Genomic DNA, 11,788 nt, shown 5'->3' with positions numbered 1-11,788 from the left:
TGCACAAATACACTGGCCTCTCCATCCTTTTCTTTTGCTGGTGTTAGCCGCTGGGCTTTTTATTGATGTAGCCACTGGGCTATTTGTTGGTGTGGCAGCCGGGCTTATGATTAATTTACCCTCTGCCACTTCTGTGCTGACATCTCGCACATCGTCCGGGTAACGTGCTAACAATTCTTTCTACAGTCCTTTGTCCATTAATGCAAAACTAATTCCTGTTTTTGCACGATTTTTTTTTAGGGGTGGGGTTGATAAATGATTTTACTGTGGGTTTAGATTGGGGAGGGGAGACAGGGACATTTGTCTTTTTTTGTTTATGTGTGACTATGGTAAAATCCATTTCTTCAGTTGGTGTGTCTTTCTTCTCCTCAGCTACTTTTTCTTCCTTCTTCTCTGAAGTGTTTTCTGGTTTGTCTGTTTTCTCTTTCACCTCCTTTGCAGCTTTTTGGGGAGGGGCATCATTCTCTTTTTTTTTTTTTTGTACACTTGGAGTGAACATGGCCCTTTTCTCCACACTTGAAGCATCTGGGCCTACATCCCTCCATGGCCACTCGCAATAATAGCCCCTCCCCTACAAATACCCTATTAGGCAAATTTTCCAGGGTCTCATTCACCGCTTAGACTACCATTTCTAATGTCTGGCCTTTCCAATTTATGGCATCCTTCTTTTTCATCTGTAAGATGGATACCTCTTCCTCTATGTTGTAAATCACAGCCGCTGCTACCCACATAACTTCTTATCCTGCTAGTATTTCTTCTACTGTAATTTTTGCAGTACTGTGACCCAAGTATGTGGGTAGCAGCATTATCTCGTCATTCTTTAGTGTCTTTGTTGACACCTCTTTGGCCATGTCAGCAGTTTAGAACTGCGCTTTGACAATCGCGCTTCATGTTCCATGGCCAACGTAGCATACCTTATTCCATATTGATGCCATGCACCTCTCACCACTTCGTTTTTAGCTTCCATTATTTGCTTTTCCTTCAGGTTGTAAATCTTATATATCACAGTTCTAGCATTAATTGCTTGTAGTTTCAGGAGGCGGCAACAGTTTAGTGTCACCGCCACTTTTTAAAATTAAATTTCGGAACTTGAACAGTTGTTCCATTTTCACTTCTAAGTAAATGACATTACCGCTCACTGCGACCAAAAACCTTGGCTTTTCCTGTGTTTCCTCATTACTACTTAGTTTTTATTGCATTGATCCTATACCCTCTTCTCCAAAACTGGTGCCTAGGAGTGGCCTATAGGCCTTGCTTGGAATAATTTTGAGTAGAAAAAAATCTTCAAATAAATGGTTGTCAAAAGATTAGATGAAGTAACAAAGAAAAAAATTAACCAGTAGGAGTCAGTAATACTTCTTTTCATTGATTAGACAAAAAAAAAATTATTTCCCTTGGTAATGAAAGACTAAATTTGGAATACTGAGAAGTCCAATGTTCCTAAAATGATCAGTTAATCTGTTTGCACTAGTTGATACACTCACTTAACAACATCCAGGACAAAGACACTCAAACTAAAACTATAGACATTTTTCACACCTCCAAACCCAAATATTACTCAGCCATTATCAAATTGTCTGACTAAGGGAAACTTATTCAGATCTTAATGCAGAAAACTCTTACTGCCCTATATCCTCTGCCATTTCAAATTATCTAACTAGTTGCAGTGACAGCAACTCACCCAACATGGTAAAATGTATGACTAATATCATCCTGCAAAGTATGTCTCACCACATTCTCCACATAACCAGAGCTCAGACTCCAAACTTCCCAAAAGAAATACTTACAGCTGTACATGGAAAGACCACTGCCTTCAATATCAGGTGGAACATACCATCACATTTGAGAAGCAACTGAAACTTTGTGCACTACATAATCTAAGAGCTATTTTGCTTCCTTAATTGCAGTTGGGCCTTCTGATGCTTTGTCAAAGGGGTCACTATTAACCTTCCCAGTTCTTTCAACCTTACTATACCTGAACAAAAACGGTTTGTTAATAGAACTACTGTTAATTAAGCCATTGCATTTGCTGCTAATTTCACTTCCAACTCCATGCACACAATTCTCCTCCACTTTACATCTCACCATCATGTACATATAGTCCCCAAGTGCTAAAATTTCTCCACTCTCTCAAACACAATAAAGCAATAAGTCTTGACAGTGTCTCTTCCATTATCAGTGTAACCAACAACTATACAATGTGGCCTACAGCTATAAAAAGCTACTATTCTTTTCTGTCTCATCTTCCACTACAATAATATCTGCTCTCAACAATCAACCAGCATAGAACACAATGCAGCCATCTCTTCCGCTTCTTGTTTACCCTACTGTGTCTCACACTACCACAAACTCTACACTAAACAATTTAAGTTTTTCAATCATTCTTCCTCAGAAATAGTATTTCTTAAATTTCCTTTTTACCAAATATTTTTTTTTTCTATAGACAGTGACTTATAGCAGTTCAGACTGAATATCAACTGCATAAGTCATGTTTGTCTGGACAAACTTGTAAAGATTATAGTTATTAGAGCATCAGCAACAATTACCTAACATCAAATTATGACTTTTAAATATTTCTATCATGTTTTCAATATGGGCACACAAATTTTGAGGAAAATTATTTGACGTAGTCCTGAAAGGACTTGAACTTAGAATGTAAAGGGGTATATTTAAATACCACAAAGCATTTTGTCTATCTTTAGTATAATAATGAAAGTCAAATATATGAAAAATTTTAAAAGTCAATTTGATATTTAACTTCTCTGAAATATTATTATAGAGAGTTTTCTTTGTGCTCCATAAATAAAATTCATACAAATTTCAAAAAAAAGTCAACTTACCAGGTATAATAACATCTCCAGGTATTGGTAAGTTAGAATCTTCATTAGTAGCTATGAATAAGCATTTTTTCTTTTTGATGTAACTGGCTGCCTTCAATATTTTCATATAGCTGATGTGCTGGTCAAAACCAACAAGAACACATTTAATCTGAAAAAAGGACAACTTTTTAAAATTAAAAATAGAATTACTATAAACTTAATCTTTATTTTGTAATCTGCAAGACTGATCTAGTGAGACCAGATCAGTTGATGACAAAAAATACTTATAGTTGTCTGTATGTGGTTTTACTACCACATAGCAATTTACCAGTCCTCCCTTCCTAGAACTATAACCAATTGGAATTCCATATTTTCCACCCACATTTTCCTTAAAAACATTAACTGGGCTTCAATTCACTGGTACCTGTGAAAGTTATGGGCACCATCTATGATAAACTTATAAAAAATATAATTACTTTGTTAGTAACAGAAATAACTGAGACTGTCAGTTACAACAACAAATGTTCCAGTTGATCCAATCAACACAACAGCCTCCTTGTGAAATTAACATGCAAGTGGCTGAGCACTTCACAGACACATGTACCCTTAATGTATTTCTCAGGGAAATTTAGCATGATACAGAAAGTGACAAGGCTGGCCCTTTGAAATACAGATACTACTTATTTTTGCTAGCTGAGTGAACTGGAGCAACATGAAATAAAGTGTCTTGCTCAAGGACACAATGTGCCACTAGGCATTGAACTCATGACCTTATGATTGAGAGCCACTAATAACATGCACATTATAAATCTTTTGCTGTTATGACTGATAATTCTTCATCATCCTCCTCATCATTATTTAATGTCTGTTGTCCATGCTGGCATGGGTTGGATGGTTTAACTAGGGCTGGTAATCTGAGGGGCTGCACCAGACTCCAGTCTGATTTAGTATGGTTTCTATGGCTGGATGACTTTCCTAATGCCAAACATCCAAGAGTGAAATGGGTATTTTTGCATACCACTGGCACAGGTGCCAGTTGTGTGACTCCAGTATCTTCCATGACTATGATTTCACTTGGCTCGATGGGTCTTTTTCTCAAGCACAGAATATTGCCAAAGGTCTCGGTCATATGTCATTGCCTCCGTGAGGCCCAACACTCAAAGGATGCTTCTTACGTGCCACCAGCATGGGTGCTAGTTAAGTAACACCAGCATTGGCCATATTGCCTCAACGAGGCCCAATACACAAAAGGTGCTTTTTATATGTCACCAGAACAGGTACCAATTGTGTGACACCAACAACAGCCAGAGGATTATTGCAGTTTCTCTGTCAGATTCCAAAAAGTAAACACCAGGAGTAAAGAAGTATTATAATTTTGGGAAGGGCATGAATGTTACAACTTCTAATTTCTTCTTCTTGTCTATGCATTTTAAACTCCATACCTAAAAAACCCCATTATTACACCATATTATGGCAGTAGAAATGCCTGAGTGAGTAAAGAAACAATCTTGGTACATTAACTGATCTAATCCAATGTCTCGGTGTCCAAATTTAAAATTCTTCCACCTTAGCTTTACTTTTCATCCTTTTGAAGTTGATAAAGTAATTACCAAAATGATATCAATTGTATCAACTGCACTTCCTTGCCTCCACCTTATAAATTAGCCATGCACCTAAGAAATACACTCTCGAAGAACACCATTAATTGTAGATGTAATAGGATAGTTCACTGCAAAATGGCCTAATGTGCTCTTAGTAATACCAAGACTAAACTCCTTCTCATCATACTAAACAGAAATTATTTTACTGCTGATGCTGATATTAATAAAATAATGAAAAATAGCCACAAGGAGTAAAAGAACTATTACTTTATGTTACAAAGTAAGAGAGTATATGCATTTACTTTCTAAAACCTGACAGGGAAATTGTCATTTATAATAGCAACAAATTTATGGTATATTGTGATGACAAAATGCTTTACTCAGCTGTCAACCATCAACCAAACCTTAAAAATAGGTTTCCTATCAATATTTTTGTTTAACATAATCCTTTACTGAATCTTGAGGATCTATAATGCCAGCACTTATCTCTGGTTTTTATAGCATTAAAGAGAACCTCAGATGATTTGCATTTATAAGATAGCAAATCATTGAAGACTTTTATTGTACAGCCATTGCTTACAATCCAGAGTAATCATGTAGAGTTAGGTATACTTGGTTGGCGTTAGGAAGGTCATCCAGTCATAAAAGCCATGCCAAATCAGACTGGAGTCTGGTGCAGCCTTCCAGCTTGCCAGCCCTGGTAAAACCGTCCAACCCATGCCAGCAGACAACAGACGTTAAATGATGATGATGATAATAATGCTTATTTGTTTATAATATACATAATGAAATATTCTAGTACTAACGTCACTCTGGTGTATACTGATGTGTACATATGTATATCTGTGTATGAATGTGTGTGTGTATAATTGCATTAGTGTATAAGTGTACTTGTCTGCAGACATGTGAGACTGTGGGTGTCAATGTACATTTGGATTTGTATGTCCTGTGGTGTGGGTGTGATGGGGCACGTGAGTGAGGTTTTGATACAGTGTTTAACACATATTTTCTTAACCTTAATTCTTTAACCTTATAACTTTGTGTGTGTGTGTGTGTGTGTGTGTGTGTGTGTGTGTGTGGGTGTGCGCGCGCACATATGTTCCTTACGGATTCAAAAACTGAGTTGCTGATTTTGACGCATGAGGTTTCAAAATATTCAGTAATCTTTTGGCTACCAAATAAAGTTTCTTGCACAACTCTTTTTTACTACAAAAATAACCTCAAGAATGAGGTCGGGTTACACAATTTTGAGGTCTTTAGCTAAGGGAGGCAACTCTACCTGAACAAGCTATGTCTTAGATAAAGCATATGAGAAAATGCTTAAAATACAGGAGTTTACTAGGGAATGAAACTTTGAAGATATACTATCAAATTTATTACTAATATTTAGTAGATAATCTTTTAATGTGAAATATGTTTGTCTGTGTTTTGTTTAGCCCAGAGTTGCCTCTGATGTAGCAGACCCAAAGCATAGTTTTTTTTTTCTTCCTGAAATACTCTAAATCTGTGTTTTTCTTTTGATGAAAGGGTGTTTTAAGAGAGATTTGGCAGCTATTTGTAGTAGTTCAAGTTACCACAGACACACCTGTGTGTGTGTATGTGTTGTTGTGGTGAAAAGAAAAAAAAACTTTTTCTCAGAATATTTTGCACAATGATTTTTAAAAGAAATCTGGACATCTTTCTTACTGCTAACCATTCAACTTCAAATTACAATTGTTAATTGTTGGAAGTCAAGGAGACTGAGATGTACATAGAGTGTTATTGTATAGAGTGAAAGTTCAATATAAAGTTTTGAACTCATTATCTTGTGGTTAGTATTATATCACCTTAGATTTGAAGACATTAAGTCTTTAAACATTATTTTACTGGATTTAGTCTTTCTACTGTCACCATGATGGGGTATCACTTTCAAAAATTTAATTGGTCATACTGACCACAGTACATATTTCAATCTGGCATTTATTTTATAGATCTCTACTTGATGAACTGCTAACTTTGAGACACATGAGACACAATACTCGATTTAACAACAAATGTAAACACACACATATTAGGTGCAAGAAGGACTGTGGTTGAAGAGATTGCTTTCCAACCACATGGTTCCACATTCAGTCCCTCTGCATGGTACCTTGGGCAAGTGTTTTCTACTATAGCCCTAGACAAACCACAGACTTGTAACTAAATCTTGTAGATGGAAACTGCAACATTGTTCATCAGAAAATGACAGAAAAACATGTTTATAAAGAAGAGTTGTTTGCTTCATACTCCTTGTGTGCCAATTCTGCCCATAAGAAAGGAACAAATAATACAATGTGGCTGTAGGCCATAACACCCGGGCAATGCCAGGATGCATTACTAGTATATATATATATGCATATATACCATTGTGGTCATTATTGAGAGTAACTAGATTGTTGACATGGTGGAGTACAACAGACTTAAGTGTATCCTTGTGTCCCTGACTGAAGTGCTGTGACATTATTGTCATTCATCATTGATCATGTGTTGTCAGACACCCGCACTGTAACTTATTGATGGCATGCCTATCAGTAGTTATCAAATCATGAAACTGTAAATCAATCTATCAACACAAAAACAATTGGAGAATCAAATATTGGGCTTTTCATACATATTTGCAGGAATTTTCTTGGCAATAATAACACAAAGGAATTTGTTAAATGTTTTCAACAATATTATTGTTTAATTTTTATATTTTGGTGTATCATTTTTAAAAATTTATATTTTAGTATATTATTTAAAAATTCATAATAAACTAAATCAGAAAGCATTTTACAAACAATTGGATGTTACAATTACCATCAGATTTGTATAACTTTTAATTCATTTCAAAGAAAACAATTCTTTCACTTTCACTTTACTACTGAAGTTTCCGGCAAATGATGATCTCTACCAACTGCAGTAGATTCACTTTCTGGATCATAAAACAAAACATCAATGCCATTAACTATTTATATGTTGCAAAAAATTTCCAAGTTTATATTTACCCCACTACAATTCTGGATGATATCCTATAATTTACCTCATTTCTCTTGCATCATTAAGATGTGAAACAATTCATGAGCAAGGTTAAAAAGGAAAGAACTTTCCTTCCAGAATCGCGCGTGTGTATGTGTGTTTGTGTGTGTGTGCGCGCGCGCGCGCATTTTTATATTCTTTTATTTTTTTATACATTTCAGCCCTAAGGCTGTGGCCATGCTAGGGTATGAGAGAGTGTGTGTGTGTGTGTGTGAGAGAGAGAGAGAGAGAGAGAGAGAGGGAGGGAAAGAGAGAGAGAGAAAGAGATTATACTTTTGTGAAGTTTAAAATGAAAATATTCAACTTGAGGGGACTGTCTTTCTGATTTTATATATTCACAGAATAATGTGCTACATTCAATTTTTACTTTTTCCAAAATAGATTTTACATGGACCATACGAGGGAGTACTCAAAAGGAACCAGAATTTTGCAATATTATTTTATTTACTTGTTTTTACTTTTACATGTTTTTATACATGTTTATACTTTTACTGCCTTCAAATTATTCTACATTTGAAGCAATGCATTGGTCCAGACGTATTTTCCACTGTTTGAAGTAGTCCTGCAACACTTGCAAAGTGACATCTTTTTACACCTCCATCATTTTTTCTTCACCTCTTCCACATCTGAAAAAACATTTTCCTTTAAGGATTTTTTCCATTCAGGGGAACCAAAAAAAGCTGCAGGGAGCAAGGCTGGGTGAATAGGGAGGGTGGGTAAGCAGGATCATGCCATTTTTTATCAAAAACTGTCTCACACTCAAAGCAGAGTGCATAAGAGCATTGTCATGATGAAACCAACACTCTCCACTATGCCACACGTTGGGATGTTTACATCTCATCACATCTTGCAAATGCTTCAGAACTGTCATGTAAAATGTCTGGCTAACAATTTGATGAGAAGGATCAGATTCTGTGTGGTCAATTCGTTTCACATTGATGAAACAAATCAGCATTGTCTTGACATTGGACTTCACTTGATGTGCTTTTTTGGGGTGTGGTGACATCGACTGCTTCTACTTGCTTGATTGCTGCTTCATTTATGGGTTGTAGCCATAGCACCAGGTTTCGTCTCTAGTGATGACCTTTGGAAAAAGGTCTGGATCAACTTCCAACTATTCTTTAAGTTCACAATACGCATTCAGTTGTGATTGCTTTTGATCTTTTGTGAGCAAGTGAGCCACAACTTTTGCTGCAACTCTTTTCATTCACATTTCCTTGTTCAAAATTCATTGGCAGGAGCTCCAGGACACACCAGTCATATCAAGTTCATTAGTTGTTCAGTGACGGTCCTCCAAGATTAGTTCAAGAATTTTTGTGATGCTTTCATTTGTTTGGGAGGTTGATAGTCGCCCTGAACGAGGTTGGTCTTCAAGTGACAAGTGACCATTCCTAAAGCATGAAAACCACTGATAAACATATGTTCTGCTCATGGCAGCATCCTTGCAAGCTATTTGAAGCATGACGACTGTTTCAGCTGCCATTTTCCCTGGCAGAAAACAGAATTTCATTGTAGCATGCTGTTCCTTCGTTTCAGCCATTGAAAAATTGATGAACAGGGAAGAAGCACAGCAAAACAAAGACACACTACATGGCATTATGACTTCACATGCCACTGCCACTTGGCAGACTGACGAAGAGGAGCGCATCAAGTGGCTTCTAGTGGTGGAAGCCTGGTTGGACTACAACAGGCTTGTCCCACAGAAAAAATTTCTGGTTACTTTTGGGTACCCTTTCTTACATGCAGTAATCCAAACTGGATGCAACTACATGTGAATATTTGTGTAGTGAAAGCACAACAAAAAAGTAAGAAATGAGCAATTGAATGAGAGAATAATAAGTCTAAAAACTGAAGAAAATTTCTGTGTGGAGAGTGTTGGTTTCATCATGACAATGAACTTCAACAAAGACAAAAGGAATCTGATTTGGCCATGATTTCAAAAGAATTGGCTCACAGCAAAGAATCCAGAGCAAAGACACAGGAGACAGAGACAGTTTTCTCATAGCTAAGGTGATTTCTTATAAGCCCCTCTGACTTGTCATTCCAGCAAGAGCAGGAATCTGTACAGCCACTAATGAGCTTAGTCATTATAACCATTAAAGAGTTGTGCTGTGGCAACCATTGCATCTCAGTTGTGTCATTGCAACCATCACCTAGCCATTTTTTTTTTCAACTAACATTGAGCTGTTTTCATATAATCAACAATGTGCATATAATTTTAATATAATCAATACTGTGTATATAATAGCCAAGTCATTCCAGCCACCACTATTGATCTCTCTAATTAAAATCACCACAAAGTTTTATCAGTACAACCATTACTAAGCTATTTCATTACAATCACTACTTAGTTGTGACATTACAAAAACTTCTAAGCTCTCACTGCAGTCAATAGTGAAATATTTCATTAGAACCACAATATGTCTGTGTCATTACAACCAACACCTGCATCATTATAACCACCACCAAGCTATTTCATTGCAACTGACACTGAGTTATTACATTACAGCTATCACTGAGATTTCATTTCAACTATCTATACTGTCTCATTACATTCAATACCCACCTGCATTATTAAAACACAACCAAGGTGTTTCATTATAACCACAGTTGAGCTGTGTCATTACAACCATCTCTTAACTATTTCAGTTCATTCAATACTGAACCAAGTTTTGCCATAAGAACCCACTGATCTATGCCACTACAACCATGGCTTAGTTGCATTATTACAATCACAACTAATTGTGTCATGTCAGTGGTTGCTGTGACATCACTGTAGCTACCACTGAGATTTTTTGTTACAATTCACTTGCAGATTTAACTATTTTAAAGTTATTTCATCATCATCATATTCATTATCATCATCATCATTAAACATCTGTTGTCTATTCTGCCATGGGTTGGACAGTTTGATCAGAGCTGGCAAGTTGGACAGCTGCACCAGGCTCCAGTTTGATTTGGCATGGTTCTTTTGGGTGCTTTTACATGGAACCACATGGGCATGAGTGCTTTTTACATGGCACCAGCACAGGACTCTTGCTGATCAATCCTCTCTAACAGGGGAACAAGACTTAACACATCTACTGTGGAGCATAGGTCTTCTTGAGTACAGAAAGGCACCAGGCATCCCAGTCCTTTGTCATTTCATCTGAAAAGTTCAGTGCCCTAAGGTCATTCTTCAATAATTCGTCCTATGTCTTTCTGGGTCTCCTACTTCCACGTGTTTCATCTATTTTGAGAGATTGGCACTTCATTATGGAGCTGTCGGCCTCACATGACCAAACCAGCACACTTTTCTCTCTTGCACACAGCATCAAATTACTTATTTTTATTTATTTATTTAAATTTTCTTATATATATGGCTGTATGGTTAGAAGCTTGCTTCCCAGCCACATGATTCTGGGTTCAGTTCCACTGCATGGCACCTTGGACAAGTGTCTTCTACTATAGCCTCAGGCCAACCAGAGCCTTGTGAGTGGATTTGGTAGATAGAAACTGAAAGAAGCCTGTCGTATAAATATATATATATTTATGTATGGATGTGTATGTATGTATGTATGTATATTTATGTATGTCTTTGTGTCTGTGATTGCCCCCCCCCACCAACAATTGCATGACAACTGATGTCGGTGTGTTTACATCCCTGTAACTTAGTAGATCAGCAAAAGAGACCAATAGAATAAGTACTAGGCTTAAAAGAATAAGTCCTGGAGTTGATTTCTTCGACTAAAACCTTTTAAGTCAGTGCTCCAGCATGGCTGCAGTCAAGTGACTGAAACATGTAGAAGAATAAAAAAACAGACACAGACACACACACACATCATCATCATCATCGTCGTCGTTTAACGTCTGCTTTCTATGCTGGCATGGGTTGGATAGTTTGACAAGGGACTGGTGAACCAGAAGGCTGCACCAGGCTCCAATCTGATCTGCCAAAGTTTCTACAGCTGGATGCCCTTTTTCACGCCAACCACTCTGAGAGTGTAGTGCGTGCTCTTACATGCCACCGGCACAAGGGCCAGTCAGGCGGTACTGGCAACATTCAGGCTCAAAGGTGTTTTTTATGTGCCACCTGCACAGGAGCTGACACTCTTTCGTGTATGCACACTGACATTACACATCCAGCAGAGTATACTGGCTTCATTCCTTGCAAGCTTATATATATACATATATGTGTACACATACACACACACTTATATATATACATACACATATATATACTTACATATATATATATATTGATGCGACGACCGAAAATACAATTAGCATTATATCCCTATCTCCCGGGCTGGGTTTTGCACCCGTACTCTGGTCAGTTGGGGAGAATGGTAT

General features: G+C 37.1%; 1 protein-coding gene across 2 annotated transcripts in view; it reads right to left on the bottom strand.

The window, feature by feature from the left end:
* LOC106883201 (glycerol-3-phosphate phosphatase-like) overlaps positions 1–11,788 on the bottom strand; it is a 157,516-nt gene that overhangs the window by 17,089 nt on the left and 128,639 nt on the right. For both annotated transcript variants that reach the window (XM_052967765.1, XM_052967766.1), the window contains one exon: positions 2,841–2,988. In XM_052967765.1, coding sequence (XP_052823725.1) covers positions 2,841–2,988 — 148 coding nt within the window. The remainder of the gene's footprint in view (positions 1–2,840; positions 2,989–11,788) is intronic.

This window comes from Octopus bimaculoides, chromosome 5 (assembly GCF_001194135.2).
Source record: "Octopus bimaculoides isolate UCB-OBI-ISO-001 chromosome 5, ASM119413v2, whole genome shotgun sequence".
Lineage (NCBI taxonomy): Eukaryota > Metazoa > Mollusca > Cephalopoda > Octopoda > Octopodidae > Octopus > Octopus bimaculoides.
This window is presented reverse-complemented; position numbering and strand designations above follow the sequence as displayed.